At 43.0% G+C, this 24,542-nt stretch overlaps 1 protein-coding gene across 1 annotated transcript in view; it reads right to left on the bottom strand.

The window, feature by feature from the left end:
* Positions 1–562: 562 nt before the first annotated feature.
* Positions 563–24,542, bottom strand: part of LOC134543226 (zinc finger protein 837-like) — a 63,483-nt gene continuing 39,503 nt past the window's right edge. The window contains exons 4-5 of the mRNA XM_063388128.1: positions 1,989–2,306; positions 563–1,486 (exon numbers count right to left, since the gene is read on the bottom strand). Coding sequence (XP_063244198.1) covers positions 563–1,486; positions 1,989–2,306 — 1,242 coding nt within the window. The remainder of the gene's footprint in view (positions 1,487–1,988; positions 2,307–24,542) is intronic.

Genomic DNA, 24,542 nt, shown 5'->3' on the forward strand with positions numbered 1-24,542 from the left:
TCCGGCAGCAAAACGTTTGTTTGAATTCTCCGCTGGGACGAGCACACCCCAAAGTTTTTGGTCGTGTCTTGGCAAATCGCGCACCCCCCCCCACGTTTTGAATTCGGCCACCAGCCCTCGCGTGGACGGCCAATCACACGACACCGAGCATCGGACATGTTAAATCTCTACAAAAATAACGCTGATGCAAAATATTCTGAGCTACAATTTAACTAACTGCCCTCTCTTTTTTTTTATCACATACCACTGGGGGACTCATCTGCTACGTTGCGAGCACTGCTTTTTTTTTCTCCACCGGTCAAACCTGCTGTCGTTTCTTCACTGGCAAGTGTAAACCTTCACACGCATTTTCTTCTTGCAAATACAACTTTTAGGATCACAATGCTGTGTGTTCTTTCAAAACAAAATTAAGTTAATGTAAAATACTGAATTTAATTTATAAAATTTGATTTTTTTAGTATCTCTACACCAAACAAAAACAGTCCTACCGATCGCACAAACTGCGCGAGTTGCGCCACGGTTGCGCGCGGGCCTGCTGGCCGGACGACCAGCGGAGCTACTTTCACCGCTGCGAGTTGTGTATGTGCGTGGTGAGGTGCTTGGACAGGTAGTCGGCGCGCGCGAAGCACTTGCCGCACATCTCGCAGTGGTAGGGCCGCTCGCCCGTGTGGATGCGCAGGTGGCGCGTGAGGTCGCTCTTGCCGCCGAACGCGCGGCCGCAGAACAGGCACACGAAGGGCCGCTCGCCCGTGTGCTTGCGCACGTGCAGCTTCAGGTTCTCCTTGGAGCGCACGCACTTGCCGCAGAAGGGGCAGGCGAAGCGGCGCTCGCGCTGGCGCTCGGCGGCGTCCAGGCGCGCCAGGTTCAGGAAGGACGCCTCGTGCGCCGAGCGGAGGGCCTCGCCCGCCGCCCCCGCCGCCGCCGCCGCCGCCGCCGCGGACAGCGCGAAGGCCAGGGAGTCGGCGCTCTCGTCCTGCTCGGCGCCGCTGCTGCTGCCGGCGCGCGGGACGGGGGGTGTGACCCCTGGGCCCTCGAGCGACTCGTTGGTGCTGGACACCTGGTCGCTGCCCCCGCTGTCCGTGACCGTGGACGTGGCTGGGGGCGGCGCGACCCTCCCGCCGCCGTACGGGCCCTGGATCATCATGGCGAGCACCCGGTCCCCGTAGTCGGATCGCAAGGAGGGAGACGGAGACGACGACCCAGAGGAGCCATTCTGCCGCGCGGCGCGCGCGAACAAGTCCTCGCCGGGCGACTTGGAGTGCAGCCGCTCCAAGGCGTGGTTCAGGCGGTGCTTCTTGAAGGACTTGAGGTAGCGGAACTGCATGCCGCACACGTCGCACGTGAAGAGCTTGTCGGCGGGCAGGCGCGCGCGGTGGTTCTGCTCGCGGTGCTTCAGGTAGGCGGAGCGGTAGCGGTAGCTCTGGCCGCACTGCTCGCAGCGGAACGGCTTGTCCTCGCCGGCCTCGCCGTCGTCCTGGCCCGAGCACTGCCGACCAACCACTCCGTCAGACACAGTCGGTCAACCACCCCTTTTCACGTGACAACGTCTTATAAGTACAGACCTGCAAAATTCGCGGATTCATTCGGTGATAGGCTAGAATTCAAACACATATAGGCCTACCTCTTAGATAATTTTGCTATTGGCTTACTGTTCATCTGGACGAATCTCAACCAGTTATAAACACTCAAACCAAAGAAGGATCGTATCACAGACAAACCAGCTGAGACGACTTACAAGTCGGCAGCCAATGAACTTGCGTTGTTTGCCCGAGTGTACAGGGGTATGTGCAGTCCATCCTGAAGGCCATCGAAACCGCGAATTTTGCAGGTCTCTACGCAATCAGCAATCAGCAGGTACGGTGCGATGCCATGTGTTACGACGTGGCAATGACGAGGAAGACGCATAAAGCAGGGCATCTCCCAACACGTCCTACCTGCGTGGCGCGCACGGCGGAGACACGCGAGAAGGGCCGAGGGGACGCACGCACCTGCAGGGAGTGCTGCAGGCCGCAGTGCTGCTCCAGCAGCCAGGCGGACGGGAAGGCGGCCAGGCACACGGCGCAGCGGAACAGCCCGGCGGACAGCGGCCGGTCCTCGGAGAGCGCCGGCGAGGCGGCCAGGGCGCGCCGCTGCAGCAGCCCCAGCAGGGAGCGGTCCCCGTCCAGCCCCACGGCGAAGGGGAAGGGGAAGGGGAAGGCGGGAGTCGAGGAGCGGCTGCTGGGGCTGCTGAAGGGCGGCTCCAGGGGGCGGCGGTGCGCAGAGACCACGGCGCACGAGTCGTAGCGCCCTTCCACCAAGGTCACCTCCTGCGGCACGCACACTCGTCACACTCCTTCAGGCCCTGCTTAGTGCGTCGCTCGTCATTTTGAGGCGCTATTTCACAGAGACCCGGAAAACTTCGCGGATTATTTTCGTGATAGGCTGAAATTCAAACATGCGTACAATCCTGCTGGTTATGTTATTGACTCGCAGTTTAACTGGAGCTCTCTGGGCCAATGAGAGACCATCGACCAAAGAAGCGTCGTAATCACAAGCTACCCAGTGGAGACGCCTCACAATTTAGTACCCAATGAACACGCATGTTTACTTGAGATATGCAGAGGATAATGGAGGCTATCCTAGAGGTCACTGAATCCGCGAATTTTTCCGGTCTCTACTTATTACATATATTTATGAAGAACTATCTCAATACTGGGAATGTAGAAGTATATGTATGTCATAAGCCCAACACAGCTGAGCAAACACAGAAATTGAACTTCTAGTGAGTGGCTGCATCATTCAGGCAAGGAAAGTCAGTCCTTTGATATATTATTGAAGTAAAACACTGATTGGCAGCATTAAAATGATTTATAGTTACACAAATAAACCAAATTTAAGAGTATTTTTTACTTAAACGTCATTTATCCACAGGGAAATTAGTTATTTGAGGAGTTCTTCACTTTAATAATTCACCAGAACACCAAATGTACTTTCTTACTTCCAAGATTACATCAGTGAAGGTAGTTTCATACCATGTCATAAAATAGGCATTTAATACGGAAATGACAAAAAGCAAGTAAAACTTAGCTCTATACAAGTGGTCGGAAGGATATTTTTAACATCAAAGACAGTCTGGACTCTCAAAAATGGAACCCCTAAAACCAGAATTGAAAAATAAAAAAGTTAAACAAAAAAGAACTGTTTTGTTTACACCAAGTTTATTTTTTGTTTAAACCAGCTTTTTTCATTGCATTTGTTATTTTGGTTCTCAGCATGTTCAAATAAAATCCATACATCATCTTGCTTTCTGCCACTCATGCTGAACCAGAAAAGTTATAACATCAAAGAACTGAAGTCCAGCGAATCTACAAATCTGACTGGGACTTAACCACAGAAAGGGCGTTTCCACACAGGAGGCTTATTCTCCATAGAATGGGTGTTTCTCACATATGATTTTTTTTTAATAATAAATTTATTTATTTCCTCTATTTTTTACACTCTATCTACAATTCACTAATTAGTTAAATCTTACAGAAGTATTTAGCTGGGTATAATTTATATAATTAATGTTAAGATCTTGATTAGTACATATTTTTTGTTCCTGTAAATCACAAAAAAATTAATGAGCTAACTTTTGTTTCTATTAAAGTGAAATCAGGCCTTTCATTAAAAAAATTAAGATATTCTACTTAAAAGTACATTATTTAATTTTTTTTAAATATATAACAACAACTTGGTTTAAACCAGCCAACACTGCTACAACTGTTTCTCAAATTAACGTGGACATGTAAATTATTTTTTAAGAGTCTGAAAACTGTTTTTTTTTCAACCTCGACCTTTTATCTTAAATACAGTTGACTGTGCTTCCAAAGATACATTCAGGCACCTAATTCATGGCATTAGTTGAGTACATATAAAACAGATTGGCTTGATTACATCACGTCCTTTGAACGAATCTTGCAATAGAGAAGATTGTTTTAAAACATTTTTATGTATGTCCATAGATAATATCAATAGTGTTTTGTAAAAACAGCTTTATCAATATTGCCCACTATAAAAAACACAATGAACACTCATAACTTGAGCCACCCTGTTTTGCCGAGATTGAAGAAAAATATTTAAATGTAGACACCTGTACACGTATTTCACTTACTTTTCCTTAATTCACACAAACTATCAACTCCAGATTGCTTCTTGTGCCTTATAACAGATGTCAGTATCACCTGACAGCCTACTTCATCCAAAGAGTGCACATAAAACTTTGACGCCAGTCAAGTTTTTCAACGTTGTAAGATACATTAAAGCACGCAAACATATTTATTGCAATAAACAAATTTCAAAAGCAATATAGGAAAACCTACGTGTATATACTCGTATATACCCAACAAAATTATTATTTTTACAGTTTTGGTATAGCTATTACGATACTTCATATGTAATTATTCCTAGTGCCATGCTCATGTGCGATTTTAAGTGCAGCAACGTAAATTTATTTTTAAAATATTTTAAAAGCTGAAATAGTTACAACAGGAATTTTTATGTAAAACTATTTTGCAAGATTGCCTGTGGCTCAAATTCCAAAGATTTCTTTCAATTAGCAATAAACTTTATATATGAGTTCGTAACATGAACTCGTGTAACACAGCATTGAAATGTTTCCCTATCATCAGTTAACAAACAATAAAACTTAACTACAAAGTTACTGAAATGTTAGATAGGAGGTAGTGTCAGCTAAGTGACACTATATTGAAGAGCTTTAAATAAAATTAATCTTGATATAATGTTGAGCCCTTAATACATCATTCATTTCTAACTGAGAATAATTGTGCATGAAATTAGGAACATAATTGAGAGTAGCATGAAGATTGTGAGATTAAACATTTATAGTACTCTAATCACCAACATAGTGGATAGAAGAGTATAATATTACAACACAAACTAGTCATACCTAACTTTTCCAAAAACTTAAAACTATGCAGAAACACATGAAATTTTTTTTTATAATTTTAAGACAGGAACCTTAAATCATCTCAATTGTATTCACATTTGAGGAAACAACTCTCTTTACAGCTGCGTGATGTGATATAGAAATAGTTGAATTAAATACCAACACTTGGAAAGAAAATTTAGTGGAGATTTTAGTTAATTAATTTTTTAATTTTAAATTAAATTTTTTTGTCTAACAGTCAAATAATGCAACACACCTCTGCACAACTCAAAGCGTGGGGTGCTCGATATCATTTGTCTTAAATTTCCTATCACTAATTTTAGGATATAGTCATTACATAAATGAAAGAAGAGCGCACTCCACACTTTTTGTTACACAGAGTTGTGGTGCATTATTTGGCTGTTGGGCAAAAAACTTAATTTTAAATGATATATTTTTATTATTTTTAGTTCATTCAATGATAAAAGCTTCTTTTTTTTTAATTTTTTGAATGACAAGTTTATTTATGTTTCATATGTCATTGAGTTAACATTATGAACTTTCTGTTTGCTGTCATGTTAGTTCAAGCAATAGTGTCAAAGACTGGGCAGACACAGAATCAGACAAGACACGGCACAAAATGATGCGAAAACCCATGATGCCACGCAACAGCACAACATCATCTTTCCATTACATCATATCTTCTTGAAATCACATTTTTGTCGTGGTACTCCTTCAAAGATGGATAATATAAAATACATCTTTCCTGTACTAAATATATTAATAAATCTGCATCTAGCTCCATACTGAGGGAAAAATCGATCAATATAACTTACAAGTGAATACTTACTCAAAGTAACAATGAAAAACGGTATTTAACCAGTCATCCATAAACACACTACCATAGAGTAAATAAGGGTATGTACACTACGGGATGCCTTTTTTTGACAAATTTTTTTATACTCGCATATGCGTAGAACACTGTAGCCACCAGACAGTCTTGCTCGCGATGGAGTTGAAGCAGTCATTCGAGTTGTCGCCTTGCGTCTGATCGCGACAGTTTTGTGGCGTCGTGCCGCGTCTGATTCTGTGTGCATTGCTTTCGTGTAAAATACACGAAAGTCAACTGCTGCGAGACAAAATGTTGCAATGTGTCGTGTTACCTCATTCTGCTACAAGTGCCACAATAATTTACGTTTCAGGTGAACACGTTTCCCCAACTCCCTTATGTGACTATGTAGGAGTTCAGTAAAACTCTGCATATTTTATTTCTATTAGCCAAAGACTAGCCTATAATTTGTTTGATAATATTTATTTTTGGCTCGACAACTTGGGTAAATAGAGGGGGCGATTTTTTTGAGCTCTTAAAATTTTTTTGGTATTTCATATTTTTAATTGTATTTACCCAGAGTGTGTCGGGGAACCCCCCTTCCATGTTGGAAGGAAGGTGGGTTTCAGGGTCACACTACATCTTTCTTATTTCAAAGTTATTTTAGTTATAATAGGACATTTTATCCCCAAAACAAAATTTGGAAAATATTTTAGCAATATCTCCCCTATATTTCGTGTTCTCTAACTACTTATCCAATCCAAACGATAAAATCCATTTAGTCTGGAGCACTTTGGCATTCCAAAATTTAGAAATTTCTTCATCTTAGGATGTAGGTATTTACTTCTGAGGTTAGCTTTACGAACCTTTGATTAAGCAGTGTGCACGATGTTAAAAAAATTAAATACTGAAGCGAAGCAATTCGTGGCATAGGCATTTCAAGCACGTCTTTTGAACTGTCATACACGGTACTTCAAAACGAGATTCTGCCATAACGAAAATGTGTATCTGTTTCATGTCCGTTGGGACTGTGCTCGTGGTTCAGACACAGAAGGCCACACGACCAGAGCAGAACCAACGGCCAAATATTTTGCCACCTGCGTAAAAAAAGGAAGGTACGGTACTCACAATCTTCCACACGGTCGTCAGTCTTTATTCCCATGAAAATATTTAAAATATTTGAAAGCAATTGATAACCATTCTAGCAACTTGCACTTCTTTCACACGTATCTTTCACGTGTATCTTAAACGTGTGATGAGTTCCTTCAGACTGCCTTTTGCCTGCACCATTGGATAAAAAACAGTCTCAGCTGCTATCTCACAGTTTAACAACACTCAAGTTTTCTGAGTCACATCTGTTCATAATTAGCATTCAACAAACTGTTAATGATAGCATTCTACTACTTCTCTTGAGTTTTGTCTATTCAAAAATATATATTTTTAGAAAAAGTTTTTTTTTTAGGTATGGTAATTTCTCTGACACACATTATCTTAGATTTCATGAAGGAGCATCCGAGCCAAAATTTTACCAGAAAAGTATATAAATTTTGGTATCTCATCATTATATAATTAAACATGAAGCAATATAAATATTTACAAATAAAAATATTGTAGGAATAAATGTCAGTTTTTTACATTTTATTTTTCAAAAATTTTCATACAGCTATGATATGCATGTTTTGTTTTTTAAAAATGCAGAGAAAATAAAGCATTGTAGAAAGGCAAACTTAACATTTTCAACCAATTTTATGAACATAGTGAGGACACAGAATGAACAGAAAAAAACAGGAACAAAACACAGTATCACAATGAACCACAGAAGTCAAGTTTTCTTAATAAACTTTGAAAACACACAGGCAACACGAAAAAGAACACATGCAAACATACCTGCACTTTGTGAATGTTCACTAACATTTGCTATAAAATAAAAATTAAAAAAAACTCTGGCCAATAAGCTAAATTTTAAACTCAATTTCAGCACATCTCTCAGCATCTCACATGAAAGTACTAAAATTTACCAAAAATTATTCTTACCTCCACTACAGCAGTCAGTGACTGCTGATTTGACTAACATAACAGTACCAGCTTGTCCAGCATAAATATTTTGCAAATGAGAAACTAAAATGCTTTGTAATAAGAGATTAAGAGGAAAGAAATAATCCCTACCGGAAAATTCTGCGTCTTGATGATTTAGCGACAACCTCATGTAATTTTTTTATTTATTTAATTTTTTTTTTTACTGGGGAAGGAGGAATTTTTCTATGATTATTTTCAACCAGTGATGATAATGCATTTTGTTGATTTGTATAAAAACAAAGCTGCAAATTGTGCATGTACTGACAGTAAAAAACTTTAAATGATTTTGAAACAATCTTGGCTTGAAAATTTATTTGCATAGTTTAGAACTGAACCAATAAAACAGAAAAAAAGAAAATTGTGTCATCAATCACAACTCAACGCCAACCTTCAAGTTTATTTATATATATATTTATTTTTAATTACTGGGTAGCTACATACAATAACTAAGGATTGATGTATAAAAATCCATAATTCCCACAAACAAAAGGAAAGAAATTAAAAGCAAAACAATAAGCAAAGTGGTTCTCACACACCCTCTCCTCCCCCCCCCCCCAAACGAAATTCTGCATATGCTCTTGGCAACAGCATCACACAAAAACAAAACAAAAACACAAAAGATTTTTTTTTAACCTTCTTGGCAGCACAGTAGTCTGAATACAATTAAATTTTTTAAAGCTCATTTACTGGCTGTAACGTCTATTTCGTTAAATGAATAACTGTCCCGGAAATATGTGAATTTTTCAACTTTCTTGGTTTAACCCACAAAGCATGCTATGCTTGCTCACCAAACCATTCTAGAAACACAAGTGACTTAAGATCGATCAATCAATACCTTGTGGCACTCGTGACTGTAACACAGGATCAGTAGATGATACTGTTGTCAAATACTTGGCCACAATGGAATAATAATTTTATCAAGCCTATATCATGAATCAAATGGCACTTAGAAAAAAATCCACCAGTACATCCAACAGAACCATCCAGTTGGCAATAAACAATTGAACGACAACCACAGATTACAGATTCATGCAAAAACATACAACAGCTGGCAAACTTCACACAAATATTTGTAACAATAAATTCACTCCAAAGTAACACTACCTTTCCCTTCTACACCAAACAATAAACAAATTTTATAGTAATATGGCTTTAATTTTGGTGTGCAAATTAAAATTAGTGTGTGTTACAGAGTGTTACAAAGTTAGACAAAACTTTGAAAAAAAGCATATATGAGCCACCAGACATTTTCCGCTTAATGTTAATGTGAAATTCCTGCATAGAAATTTTTACAGGACTACAGTGCATTTCATAATGCACATTTAATACATTGCAGATTATAATAATCACAAACTATCACAGGTGTTTAAATATTGCCAATTATTATTATGTATTTATTTTCTTTAAAATACAGCCTAAACATGTGAATACATATGAGAAACTACAAATTCTTGCTTTCATTTTGCCTGAATACTTGAGTATTTTTGTTAAACTACGATTAAACTACTAAGTTTTTTGTGATATTTACACAAGGAATAAATTAATATTTAAAAAAAAAAAATTCAAGTACAGAAATGTAAAAAAAAAAATAATAATAAAAATTCTTTGCTGGTATTATCAAGAGCAAAAATTAATTCTAAACGGCCTAATCACCAAATATGAAAATAATGTTATGATTATGACCACTTACATAATCAAACCTACCTATTTAACAAATACTCAAAGTATTTAGATAATACTATTAATTTACACACTTAAACATTACGAAACCTATATTATATACACACCAATTAATTTATAGTTACTTTGAAGTCCGTGCTAAAGATCACTATAACATCAGCGTGGCGCATGCGGGCAATGAGTAGGGACCGGAAAAATTCGCGGATTAAATGACCTCTAGGATAGCCTCCATTATCCTCTGCATTTCTCAAGTAAACACGCGTGTTCATTGGGTGCTAAATTGTGAGGCGTCTCCACCGGGTAGCTTGTGATTCGACGCTTCTTTGGTCGATGGTCTCTCTTTGGCCCAGAGAGCTCCAGTTAAACTGCGAGCCAATAGCAGAACCAGCAGAATTGTACACATGTTTGAATTTCAGCCTATCACGAAATGAATCCGCGAATTTTTCCGGTCTCTAAAGATCACTATAAAATCAGCATGGCGCAGACGGGCAATGTGTGAGGAGGGGGCGCGCTATCCCGCCCGATTGACCGATGATGCCCAATGATAACCGGAGTCGATCTAAGTTATTAGTGAACATCGGTGACCACGACCCAAACCAGCACACAAGAGTGCACACGCTGTTGCGAAACGTCTGGAATGCTAATTTTGGAATTCATTCTGCGATTTTGTTGTTTGTCTTGTAGAACGTATAGAATCTCAGTATTTATTTCATAAGTAAAAGTAGGTATTATTATTAAAAATATATTTATCGTTGTCATAGTTTAAAAAGAAACCACTCGATAAGATCAAAAAATAAATGCCAGCAAGGATTTTTAGAATCAACATTCAATTTTAACATTTGATTTTGTAGGTATTTGTAGTTGAACCATACTTTATATTGATACTTTTTACATTAGTATTACAATTTAGTATTCATTATTGTCAACAATTAACATGTATAAAATAGGCAACTGTATAGTATGATTGTAGTCATTAATTTATTTTCTTATGTAAAATTATTGATTTAATTTCCAATTTCGGCGCTGACTTCGAAAGTGATAATAAATTAGTTGGTATGTATATGATATAGGTTTAGTCTTAAAGTTTAACTCTGTAATGTAAAATTATCGCGTAAATACTTTGTCCCATATTTCTGAATTTGGGGGTTTGATTATAGAACTGCACATAATCGCAATATTATTTTCATATTTTTTTATTAGGGCTTTTAGGATTAATTTTTTTCTATAAGTAATACCAGTAGTTTATTCTTTTTTGTGCATTTCTGTGTTTGAAATAGGTTTTATTTTCTCTAAAATTAATTGAATTTCAATTTTTTCAATGCTCAGCAATGAGTAGATCAAGTAAACACACTGCCCAAATGTGGAAAAAGCATTCGCCAGAATCAGATAGTAATAAAACTTGCATATAACAAAAAATGACGGATGTTTTGAGTAGTTCACGGCATTATTGCAGTTGATGAATGTTGTGAAGCCGCTACTTATGGAAATATGCCACCAAGTAATGTAATTCCAACTGATATAAAAAATGTTGGGAGTATCTCACATGTGATTTAGTTGGCCGAAGAGTATATTTGTTTGTGATGATCTTGTTAATGGAGCTATGGGTATAATAAAGAAATTTAAATGGCCAGCGCTACCAAGGCACCAGCTCAAATATGGTTAGTTGCCGGATGAAGTGTTGATTCAATTTGATGACGACACTATTGATAATCAACTGCACCTGCCAGTGCAACGTTTCAAGGCTTTAAAGGATATGGAGATATTGAACGTTGACTAGTTCCACTTACAATGAGTTGGGTCGTTATGGACATTAGTTGTAGGGAACTAAACTGACAGGCTGCCACAGATCTTGGCAAGAAAACATTTTGCTAAAGGTTAAGCATACGTGGCTCTAAGTTGTGTAAAATGCCTATTTGTGTGAAGTAAAACATAACAAACTGTTAGATAAACCACATGATAACAAGTCATTAGTTGAGATGTTAGGATTAAGAGCTCTGACTTAAGTTGGATGGGTGACCGCTAGTAGCATGTTCACCTTTCGGACTGGTTAGTTGTCACGCCCTGTTGTAATGTGTATTCTTTACTACAATAATTGCATAAATGACGGGCGATTTGCTGTCATCCGTCGAATAGTACAGTTCTCCAGCTTGGAAGGTTTCTATCGGATCTTGATCACATATATTTACAAGGAAACACCCTGAAGGCACAACCTATCAAATAAAAAAAAAATAATCGTTCAAATTGGTCGACCCCATAAAAAGTTATACCTGATAACATAAATGAAAAATACATACATAAGGAGCCAATTGAGAATCTCCTCCTTTTGAAGTTGGTTTTTAAATAACGTTTTCTACTGGTGCATATAAATAGGTCTCCTAAAAAACTGACACCAATTGAAGTCTAGTGCAATGTATAAATGACAATACATCTTTTGAGCATGTGATCATGACTCTAACCTTTTTTAAGTACTGAAGCCTATACTGGTGAAACACTACACAGCTGACATTCTGTGTCATCTAAACCCATTACAATGACTCAATAAATTAAAGATGAAGTTTGAACATTTTTAATTATACATTTATGTTATTCCAGAAGTACATCCAAGTCTTTGCCAGGAAGGTTGAGGCATTTCTTGCCTAGCTTTATTAGCATTTATTTTTGTATTTAGTATTATAATTAAAATTTTCAAGACGTACATTTTTTATATTCTTTTTTGTTTTAAACCACGCTCTAAGGACTTAAATGTTTACTCAAACAGATAAAGAACAAATAAGATTACAAGTTTTATTTTGTAATTTGTAATGCAGGATTAACGGAGATTGTACTGATAAAGTACGGCACGACAAACTAAAATGTAATTATAGTCTGTCTATAGTCTCATGTAATAAAAAGCAACCTAAATATTGTTCAGTCTTTATTTTTGTGGATAAAAATGAATACCAACTCACTTTGGTGAATATAAAAAAATTCAGTGTATTTTTATATTATATTTAGAACTTTATTATTTAAGTGTTTAAAAGTTAAGGTACAAATTTGCCTGGTAGCAGTAAAAAACAGTGTGTTGAACTTTTGAGCCTTTCAGATATGTCAAAATAATAATTAAAGATTTTGTTGCATTTAATTTAGCAAGTCATTCCTTGTATGAACTGTACAGCATTTTCTGTAAGATTAATACCATTTTCATCCAACCCGCATGCATGTAGATACATACAAATATTTATTGTCATACAGCGGTTAACTTCACTCTAAATTGTTTTGTGCCAAAAGAAAGACAAGGTATTTTTTTTTTTTCATTTGCCAACACTGTATTAGAAATAGAATTTGTACAATATATGACCATTTTGCAAGCATAGAGTTTATATAAATAGCTACGACTTGGTGATAAATTATGAAAATCTAACTGATATTCAGTGTCGCCATGTTGTTTGTCTGGAAGCCCAGGAGGGAGGCAGAAGAGAATCGTAGGACCCGAACATTGCCTAGAGAGGACCCTCGTAACACAGAGCACTCAGAATAGCTTTTCAAACACTTCTCGGTAAAACTGATTTGTTCCAATCAGCAAGCGAGCAGTATGTTTGAACTGATATCGAAAGCTTACGATAGAATAAACGAGAAATTTAAACCCCCTGCTCAAGATATCCGAGTGGGGTCTGTTTACAAAAATCATTCAACAACACACTAAGAGAGGATGAGTGATTCAGTTTCCGTATTTCCTTTTTAAAATGCAATTTTTGGAGATTGAAAATATATGTAAAAAAATTGTTGATAAAAAAATAATGTTTTACAAATGCATAAGAACAGCCATTAGAAATCCTATAATCCTCCATAATTATGCTGCAGTTTGACAAGGTCGGGGGATTCGGTAGTATTTATAACGTACTTTTAGTGGGCGCCACCGTGTCTAGGGGGCACGGACCCGGCGAGAAGACTCTGTCTCAGGCGTGACGTAGCCCGTGTGGCGGCGTGACTCGTTTCCCCCTTTCGCAATTACCTTAACCACGCAGTGGGATCTCAGGGCGCCCCACACGCCGACAAACAACACTCGAAGCACGCAAACACAATGTCTCTATGAAAACGCCTTCCTCGGAGAGCCGGAACGGAGCGTCTCTCTTCAGCTGGCGACGGGAAGCGACTGCGCGAGCAATGGCCGCAGAGGTAGCGTGGTGAAGAGGGGGGGGGGGGGGGGGGGGGGGTGTTTGGCGCCAAGCGCCCTGAACAGTTACCCTGTCTCCCGTCGTGCCGCGGACGTGGTTAAAATGCATAAAAATTACAATAAATTTTAATATAAAAACATATGGCACTTGGGGAACAAAACAAAAGATTGCACAGTATTATTATATCTTGGGGAGCGAAGCACTGATTCTACAGCGCCCTCTTGCGGCGGCGCGCTATTTAAAACACGTCAGCCGGGAGGATTAACAGGAAGGGAGGGAGGTGGTGGCACATCGGGCTCAGATGGGCGTAGCCCTGGACGACGTCAATTGCCCCCTCCTAAAGTAGGCCGATGTGATGACATCTCCCGACCTTGAGTGGGCGTGGCATTGTTTACCTCGCGCTCCCTGTGGCAATGTTTACATTTCGCCAGCTGAGCAGCAGCTCCGTGCCCTTGGATGTCTCCTGGGTCGTAGGTTGTACCTTGGAGCGGGCTCGGGTGCTTCTCTCTCCCCTTCACCTGCCTCGGATTCTGCGGGTTCTTCCACGAAGACCCGAAAGTCTGAGTCCTCTATGGAATAGTGGAATGGCCACATCATCTTATGGCTGTCCGGCGACTCTGGTCGTTCGTCCGCTTCGTCTGGCGTCCATATCAGAGGCAAGGGCATACCGTCTCCTCTCGTCGACAGTTCGTCTGTTTCCGCGAACCCGCGGAAGGGAGAGTCCTCTCCGTCTGTCTCTGTGAACAGCTGTCTTGTCAGGCCCGTTCTGCGTGGGGCTGGAACTGGCGACTCCACTTCCACTCCTGGAAACCCGTGGAATCCTGCGCCCTCGTTCTCCATAGGGGTTGATGTCGCAGCATTGGCGTGATGTTGGTCCTCGGTAACTGTGGGGGTCACGGGTTCGCTTCCCTCTCCCTCAGGGCCTCCTTCCCTGCCTCCGTGCGCGATTCGTACATCATCCCGATGGTACTTCGCGGCACGACCACTCGGAAGTGTGACTACGACCGCGGTGGGACCTGGTATGCGCAACACTGCTATGGGGCCGATCCACTTGGGTGCAAGCCCCGCACAGAAGTTTTTGTTTCCAGCTGAGAGTGGATGTAGACGCGCGTACACCATCTGCCCAGGTGTCAGTGGCGGCGGTGGTCGTGTGGTGACGGGTGTGTGTTGCGCCTGGTAGGCCGCCTGCCTGCGACGAGCCTCTTCATGCGTCATAGCGATGTTCCGCCCGCGCTCCTCTGGGGATTCTTCCCTGTCCTCCGCGCATCTCTCTTGCACCCGGTACTGGCCGGGCAGGGGTAGGTTACGTCCTTGCACGAGTGTGGCTGGAGATTCGCCGGTAACTGTGTTCACACGGCGCCGCAGGCAATAAGTGATTTCCGGGATGTGCGTGTCCCACAGGGTGTGGTCTTCAGCCAGCCGGAGTCTCAGCTGCGCCTTTATCTCCTGGTTGCGCCTCTCGGTGGGGTTAGCGCGGGGGTGGTACAATGGCGTGGTATGCGTCGTGACTCGCCACGCCTCGCATAGCTCCCTCCACTTCCGTCCCGAGAACTGTGACGCGTTATCCGTCAACACAACGCGTGGGTAGCCCCAGCGCGGGAAAAATTCTGTGTCCATGGTGCGTGCAATGGTGCCAGCGCGGCAGTTTGACAGCGGAAAGGCCTCGACCCAGCGCGTGAAGCAATCCGTCACAACCAACAGGAATCTCTTCCCGCGTGCTGACCTTGGGTACGGCCCCATCAAATCCAGAGCGACCGTGTGAAATGGCTCGGATGGTCGCCGGGGTCTTTGTTGTTCTCGCCCATCGGCTCGCCGCACCTTTCGCCGTTGGCAGTGTCGGCATCCTCGCACGCCGTCCCTCACATACTTGTTAACCCCGGGCCAAAAGAAGAGGTCTCGTACTGCACGTACAGTCTGATCCGTACCCGGGTGTCCGGCTAGTCTGTTCACATGTAACATTGTGAATATTTCGCGTCGCGTCACTGCGGGTGCAAATGTCCGCCATGGTTGTTGAGTGCCTGCGGTGCGTGCCTGTAACAATCCCTCGAGCACACGGTACCCCTCGCACGCAGCCTCCCCGCACTGACGTATTAGCCCTTGCGTGTGTTCGTCTCTGCGTTGTGCCGCGCGCACGAATGCGTCTAGATCGTCTAGTTCCGCCCCTGGCGGTAGGGTGGGGGTATTGTTTACATCTGTGATCGCACACAGCGCCGCCGCCTGACTAAGTGTGTGTGGCCTAGGTGTCGGTGTGCCGCTCGTGGGTGGGAGGAGCTCGTCCCAGTCCGCGTCGTCCCGCGCCTCTACCGTGTCGTCTGGGTTACGCGACAGCTCGTCGGCCAGCTCGTTCTGTTTGCCAGCGACGTGTTCCACAGTAAAGTCGAGTGCTTGCAGGACCATAGCCCACCGCGTCAATTTTGACCGCCGCCCCTGCATAGTGGCAAGCCATTTCAGGCACTGGCTGTCTGTCCGCAGTATGAAATGCTGGCCCTCTAGGTGTGGCCTGTACCTCCTCAGGGCCCACACCACGCCCAAACACTCCCTCTCATTCACACTGTAGCGTTGCTCTACTGCCCCGAACTTGGCACTCGCATACTCAATTATGCGAGGCTCGCCAGCATCTCCAAGCTGTAACAATATGGCTCCTATTCCCTGTTGGCTTGCGTCCGTTTGTACAATTATCTGCTTCCCTGGATCTAGTCGGGCCAGCAAGTGACATTGCCGGAAACGCTGTTTCAATTCCTCGAAAGCTGCTTGCATTTCCGTGGTCCACCGGTAGGACTTTTTTGGTGACAGCTGTTCCGTTAGTGGTGCGGCGATGACAGAGAACTCTGGTATGAACGCACGTAGCCAATTGGCCAGTCCGATGAACCGTTGCAGCTGCTTACGAGTGTTTGGGATAGGCTTGTTTACAATGACAGACAGTTGTGACGTTGGCCGATTCCCCTCCGCATTCACGACCAGGCCCAAAAAATCTAGTTCCGTTGTACCTACGTGACATTTCTCGGGGTTACATGTAAGCCCGTGGGCGGCTAGTCGCTCTAGGATCAACGCGAGGTGGTGCGCGTGTTCGTTCCATGTCTGTGACCAAATGATAATGTCATCAAGATATGCGGCCGCGAACTTGCCCGCGTAGTCCCCTAATACACGCGTCATCATGTTCTGGAACGTGGCGGGTGCATCCTGCAATCCAAAGGGCATGGCGCAAAACTGAAACCGTCTGCCGTCCGGAGTCGTAAAAGCGGTTTTAGGGCGGTCCTCTGGGCGTATGGGTACTTGCCAGTAACCCGCTTTTAGATCTAACGAGGAAAAAATCTTTGCATTACCCAACCCCGCGATTGTATCTGCGATGTTCAACAGTGGAGGTGGTGCGTTTACTGTTACCTTGTTAATTGGTTTAAAATTAACGCAGAAACGTAAAGTGCCATCTTTTTTTTCTGCTAGCACGACCTGGAAGTTGTATGGGCTCTCGCTGGGCTCGATAATGCCATCTCGCAACATTTCCCTCACTTGATTCAGGATGGTCTGTTTCCCCGTGTGCCCGTAGCTGCCAGGAGGGATGAACATAGGGGTGTGGGGGTGAGTAGGAATAGAGTGCTCTGCGACCGTCGTACGTCTCAGCGGATCGGCAGTCGCGAACACGTCACTGCGGGGTACAATTACACTCTGGATAGCTGCCTGGTGCTCACGGGGCACCCCATGCTTGAAAGTAGCGAGACTGACCTGGTGTTTGGTTGGTGGCGGTGAGCGTCCGAGGCCATACACTGTACGGCGGCCCTGGTTGCCGACATGTACGCACCCATCGCGTACCTCGATCATGGCACCTTGGTCGTACAGCCACGGATGTCCCAGGATAACGTCGTCTCGGAGGTCGTCGACCACCAACGCCGTGGTGCTCGAACGTTGGTCGCGCACGTCCACGTGCAGCGTTACGACGCCCCTGGTGTGGCAGGCGTTCCCAGTGGTCGCCAGCTGGAGTTGGCCCGGCCAGGCCTCGAAGGGCGTCCCTTCGGCGAACTGCGATGACACACAGTTGTGGCTGGCGGCGGTGTCAATGAGGGCACTGACTGCCCGCCCGTTGACCACGACCGGGATGCGAAGTAGCACGCACTCCTCCACGCTCACGTGCCCCAGGCTTGGTCCAGCTGTTGTTGTTGTGATAGCCGGTTGCGCGGGGGTGGCGGGCCGTGTTAGCGCGTCGCCCCCGGCTGCCCGTTTCCCGACGGATCGTTCCGTTGGGCTGCTGGTCGATATCGGTTGCGCACTGGGCAGTCCTCATGCCAGTGGAAGGTGCCACTCGGGCACGAGTGGCATTGCGGTGGCGGCCCCACGCCAATCTCGCGTCTACGCCACGCCGGTGGCGGGCGTTCTTGCCGACTGTTGTTGGCGGATGGGAAGTACGGCACCACAGCCGTTGCGTCAGCGGCTGTCACGGTCTCTGCTCGTACTGTCGATTTGGATGACCGTACCGACTTCAGGTCATACTCAACGGCGCGCGCGTGTTGCGTGAACTCCTCGGCCGTCTGGCGGGTTGCATGTCGTAGATGCGGGCGTAGCTCCGGACGCATCAGCTCGACGATGCGCTCCAACAATCCCTCCGGGCCGCTCGCCGGGAACAGCCGTCTATGTAGCCGGAGCTTCTTGACAATGAACGCCTCCGCCGATTCATTCAGACTCTGTTCCAGACAGTACAACTCCGTCCTGACCTTCATCTCCGCTTTCACGTCCGCGAACCGCGCCTCGAATCGCCGTGTGAACTCCGACCAGGGCATGTCGAATTCACTGACGATGCTCCACCACGTCTTCGCCTCCCCTCTTAGCGCGCCTCCCACGCGCTCTGCCCACTCCACGTCCGGCACGCCGTACCGATTCAGTCTCTCATGACACACTCGCACGAACTTCCCCGGGTCGTCACACGTCCGTCCAGAAAATTCGGGCAGCTCAATGTGACCCACAGGCGTAGGTCGCGCGCACGCATTTGTTGGCTCGACATAGACTCGCGTCCCCGTGGCGAACGCCGCCCCGCGTGTTGCGAACTTCACCTCCCGACATTCGGTGCAGTCGTACCAACTGTCGCGTGAAGAAGCCTGCTCGGTCTGGTCCATACACCGCACGTGTTTGAAGGCCCGGCAGTTTCGGCACCAAGCGTCCTTGCCCGCCTCTCCAGTACAGGTTGCCACAGTACACTTCAAACGTTCTATCCCGACTGAATTCATTCGCCCCGCAAAACCGTCCAGGCGTGGTTCGCAGCGTTCCAGACACACGCATGTGTCCATCCACGAGGCCCCCGTGACGCCCCCCACGTGCCTCGGACGTGCGCACGTGACGCAATACATACTGTTTATGTTAAACACGAGCTCTGGTTTAATTAAGCCCACTCCAGCTGCCGGTCGTCTATCGTCTGCCATGCTCGCATTAGTTCAACTCACATAAGCACTGCAACAAAATTACCGCTACCGGGATGCGGAATGCCTCTGCTGCGCCTGGATTCCTGGAAGCGCGCTAGTGGTCACTGGATCGGTCGCGACGGAGTACCGTTAGGCGCGCTGCACGGACAATGGCTGCTCGGCTCCGACGGAGTACCGTTAGGCGCGCTGCACGGACAATGGCTGCTCGGCTCCGACGGAGTACCGTTAGGCGCGCTGCACGGACAATGGTTGCTCGGCTCCGCGCACTCCGGTTAACAATCACACAACTCCCGCGCATCCGGTCTTGGTGGTTAAGGCAGCTTTTTGTCACGCCCCACGCTCTTGGGAGCCAATTGACAAGGTCGGGGGATTCGGTAGTATTTATAACGTACTTTTAGTGGGCGCCACCGTGTCTAGGGGGCACGGACCCGGCGAGAAGACTCTGTCTCAGGCGTGACGTAGCCCGTGTGGCGGCGTGACTCGTTTCCCCCTTTCGCAATTACCTTAACCACGCAGTGGGATCTCAGGGCGCCCCACACGCCGACAAACAACACTCGAAGCACGCAAACACAATGTCTCTATGAAAACGCCTTCCTCGGAGAGCCGGAACGGAGCGTCTCTCTTCAGCTGGCGACGGGAAGCGACTGCGCGAGCAATGGCCGCAGAGGTAGCGTGGTGAAGAGGGGGGGGGGGGGGGGGGGTGTTTGGCGCCAAGCGCCCTGAACAGTTACCCTGTCTCCCGTCGTGCCGCGGACGTGGTTAAAATGCATAAAAATTACAATAAATTTTAATATAAAAACATATGGCACTTGGGGAACAAAACAAAAGATTGCACAGTATTATTATATCTTGGGGAGCGAAGCACTGATTCTACAGCGCCCTCTTGCGGCGGCGCGCTATTTAAAACACGTCAGCCGGGAGGATTAACAGGAAGGGAGGGAGGTGGTGGCACATCGGGCTCAGATGGGCGTAGCCCTGGACGACGTCAAGTTTCAACTAACACATTTTTAACTTTCCTCGCAGACACTGGTATAAATTATTATTGCATTTTATTTTCTAATTATGCCAACTGCAGCTGTCTAAAAGTGACCCTTAAGCTATTACAAACAATGGACAAACGACTTTACTGCTTAGATATCACACACAACTTCTCAAAAAAAAATAATAGGTGGCTTAAAAATTAAAAATGAACTGCACTGCAAAACCAGGTGATCATCCAACAATAACTCAGAAACTTTGTACACACTTGAGACTATTGATGCAAACAACAATGTATGCCAACAGGATATCTTGCTAACAGAAAACAGAAAATTTTACAAGGTTATAAAATTGTATCTCATTTTATAACAAACTAGCTGCCCGACCCGGCTGCGCACGGTTGTATTAATGGGGGAAAATGAGACCAAATCTCTTATTTACAGTTATAATAAATGAAATAAAATGAAAATTAATTAATTTTGACAAAAACTTATTACAATGCTTTGTAATGTACCGAAGAAAAAACGAATAGCACCGATGGTTTCCCAACTCTCGAGCACACAACGTTGTCATGGAGATGAGGTACCCACTGTTTCCCGGGCTTAAACACCAATCAACATTGATAATCAGTTTATCATTAATTATAAATTATTAAGACCATTAATCAAAATAAAAACTATCCTATTTCTCAAGTTGGAAAAAATTACACATAAATGCCAATTTTCATAGAAATCGGTTGACTTGGTGAAGAGTTCACTGGAAACAAACATCAGGACACTGGATTTATATATATTAAGATAAGCAATCATTTGTGATGGTTTTAAAACATATACCTTATCTTTGAAATATATTAGTTTTTGTTCAAAATATTCATTTCTAACCATTTATGGATCCAAATTTATATTATTATAGTTTAAAATTTTAAAAATTCAGTAGTGGTTAAAAAAAACTATAAAACATCTATTAAGTGAGTGAAAACGGTATGGTATATGTGTCCTCATTATCTACTTTTATATGTTTATATTCTTATCATAATTTTTGATTGGACCTTGAATGTGTAAATGATTTAGTGTAATTTGTCAGTGAGAGTAAATTTAGTTCATGTACTTTGTCAAATAATGTTTCAAAATTGTAATTTAAAAATGTAACAATTATATATATATTTTTTTTAATATTTTGTGTAGCTACTGAACCTTGAGCACTATGTTATTTCTTTAATTACAGTGCGTGAAATAAAATGTACACTTAAACAGTTGTAAGTACAAGGAGTATGAAAAAACTTAATTTTAATATTTGGCATATATTGGACATGGATGTAAAACCAATTATGCCTGGTATGTTTAAAATGGTTGTGAAAATGGTTTCGGAAGGGTGGATGGGCGAAGAATTTTAATCACAATTTCTGCTCCGAGCAAAGGCAGCCCTAGATCCGTTCCTGACGACCCGCTGCATACAAACGCAGGGAAATTATCAGAGGGATTCAAACATTAAGCTTGTCGGCGAAACAGCTCACACGAAACACTAGTGGTCAAACACAATACTGACAGAAATGGACAAGGACAGAAGTCAACAGACTTTCAAGTTAGATGAGCCAAATGTTAAGTAAACCAATTCTCGTATTTCCTCTGTATCTGGCTAGCAACTAAACAGCAGAGTAAAGTACGCAGGCTGATGCAGTCACTGTATGCAAAGTCTGTAAAACCGTCACAGACTATTTTTTCAACTTTGATGTGACTAAAACACAAAAGTCTAGCCAATTTAGTGGATAAATTTTAAATCTCAGAAATAGAATTTTTTTTTATTCAGAGAACAAATATTTTGGACAGTTAATGATTTGTTGGATTTGGTTTCAACGCCTATGCATCCGTGAAAAAATGTTTTTCCTTTCCGTACGTGTCTTTCTACATGTACAAACTTGGAAACCTGTGATGCTGTCCATTTTTCACTTTACATTTTTTATTTCAGGGTAACCAAAGAAAATATTTAAAAGAAATGCACTTCCGACTGAATCGCCCCACTAGAAATGTATACAAAGTGTTTTTTATTGGTACCTAAATCTTTTATAATGCGTAATTAGATTCAAAGTTATAATTATTCATATTAATACCATATCACCTCTCTTTCACCTTTCAGAAATTGAATTTTGAAAAATGGTAAAATTGTGGTTCGTAGTTTTTGTTTGCTTAAAATTGAAACCATATGTATTATATTATGCTTAATTAAATTCGGAAATATAAGCATCAATTTTTTAACCTAATTTACTCCTTTTTCACCCCTTAGGGGTTGATTTTCATAAAATTTTAAAATTGTGGTACATAGTATTTGTATGTTGATTGTTGGTACCCAAAATATTGTCTTATGCTTCATTAGATTTGGAGATATAACAATAACTACTTATTTATGGAAAGTTAGTTTCTAGAATTCCCTAATTTTATTCCAAGAAGCAACAACCTGCTCAAAAATGCTGGCAGCAAGTATAAACATGAATCATGGCCTGGTACATAATGTCATGCTATCAAGGAAAGACTGAAAGCTGCAGTAAGCTACATCCACAAAAAAAAAAAATGCTTGCTCATGAAACTGACCATTTGTTTCTGTCCAAATGGAATCATACCTCTCAATCAATCTACACCCTGCTTGAACAATGCAACAAAAAAAAAAATTCTGAATTATTATATTGACGTGAACCGGGCCTGCGCCCCAGAAGCCTGGTCAGCCTCCGCCAGCTTTCCCCTCACCCCCGCCCCACCTCCCTCACTGGCAGCCGCTCCGTCGGGTGGTTGTGTTTGAATAGCAGCAGTGCACCACACCCTTTCAACTAGAGACAAGCATTGTAACTCTTTTTGCTTATTTTTCCCCAAGTGGCGTGTGACGGCAGATCGGCCGGAAGTGTTTTACGTACTTTAAGTAATTCATATTTAGTTGAGGCATAAACATCGAATAGACGTACCAAACATGCACGAGGCGAACCGAAGTCCGCCGAAGCCGGACTGGTTATCAATAATAATAAAATTGTTGCAATTTTAGTTAATAGTGTTTATCGTGCATTAGGTGTAATATAATTATCTCAAGAGTGTTTCATGTTTTACCTGTAGCTTCCTGTGGCACGTAATCGTAAATAGGTATAACGGTAATTGTTTCGGCGCAAAGACGCCATGTTGGGCTAGCAGAGTCCTTCGCCAGCACCGACCGAGAGCAGACGCATCAGCACCCCGGGGACCTCACCGCTTGCCTGCACTGCTGAGTAGTTCTGTTAAATCTTAATCATCTGAAATAATTGTACGAGTGACCACTATGGTCCTTATTGTGCTAATTACCTAATTGCAGAGTGTGACCACGTGGTCAGGTCGCACCACGTGAACCGATTCGTGCCGCAGGCGTTGCGTGATAGAATCAAAGGTGTAGGCGAAGTAGCGACTATAATGAACCAGGGCATACGATCTTATTTGTATTTGTTTATTTGAACATCCTGAGTGTGACGGCGTGTGGGACTACGTAGGTGAAGAGCGTACCCGACGCTGAGAGCGGACCAGTGGCGAGTACTAGGATTGGCTTTAGGGGGGTTAAAATCCCGCCTCACATGGGTGACATCACGGCCCTCCCGGGTCCGTGCCCCTTGCACGGTGGCCCACAAATTAATCTCAGTACATGTATCGACGCGAACCCCCGCTTAGCATAAGGACAGTTAGGCCGCGGCCATGTCAATATAATATAATTTACAAACATTATGTTAGTCAAAGTTTACAAATAGTGACTATTCCGAGAAAAAAAAAAAAAAGGTAAATATTCTCAACCTCATAACCAAACAACAGTTTAAACCTCATAATTAGCAACAGAAAAAAAAACATATTCTTGGATGGAAAAAAAAAATTGATTTAATCATTTCACATTCTCTTTAACGACATTCATTTCATCATTTAGAACATAAGAATTTCTTTTCACAGCACAAAACTATATCCAAAATTTTTAAGTAAAAATTTGACTTCTGCAACACCAAATAAATATATTTAAAAAAAAAAATTAGAACACAGACATCAACAACAAAATTATTTCTTTTTTCACAGTGTCTCAGTTATAAATATTTTTTTTTCCTATATACATACGTATTTACAACTACAAATTTACAGGCTATTTAGTAAAACCCATGATTTCTATGTTACACATTGTCCGTTCTCTCTTTTCAACAAAGAGCTTTGTTTTCTAAGGAACTGGTGACATTGCTAAGCAAAAACAATGAACATTCTCAACATTACCACCAACAACACACAGCCATTTCAATAAGGTACTTCAAAATATTTTTTTTTTGTTTTCAAAACCAGGCAGCTGCATTTAAAAGTCACACCATGCCGCTCAACACGGCAAACGAGATCTCAAACACTTTGTGCTTGGTTAGTTGACTGCTTAGGAACATTCATACAGTTGACAACTATGTTGACACCAACAATTATTTTGTAACCTGCATAACATAACAACGTTCTATACTCAAAACCAAGTTCTTTCAGATCACAATGCAT

This window comes from Bacillus rossius (assembly GCF_032445375.1).
Source record: "Bacillus rossius redtenbacheri isolate Brsri chromosome 9 unlocalized genomic scaffold, Brsri_v3 Brsri_v3_scf9_2, whole genome shotgun sequence".
NCBI lineage: Eukaryota > Metazoa > Arthropoda > Insecta > Phasmatodea > Bacillidae > Bacillus > Bacillus rossius.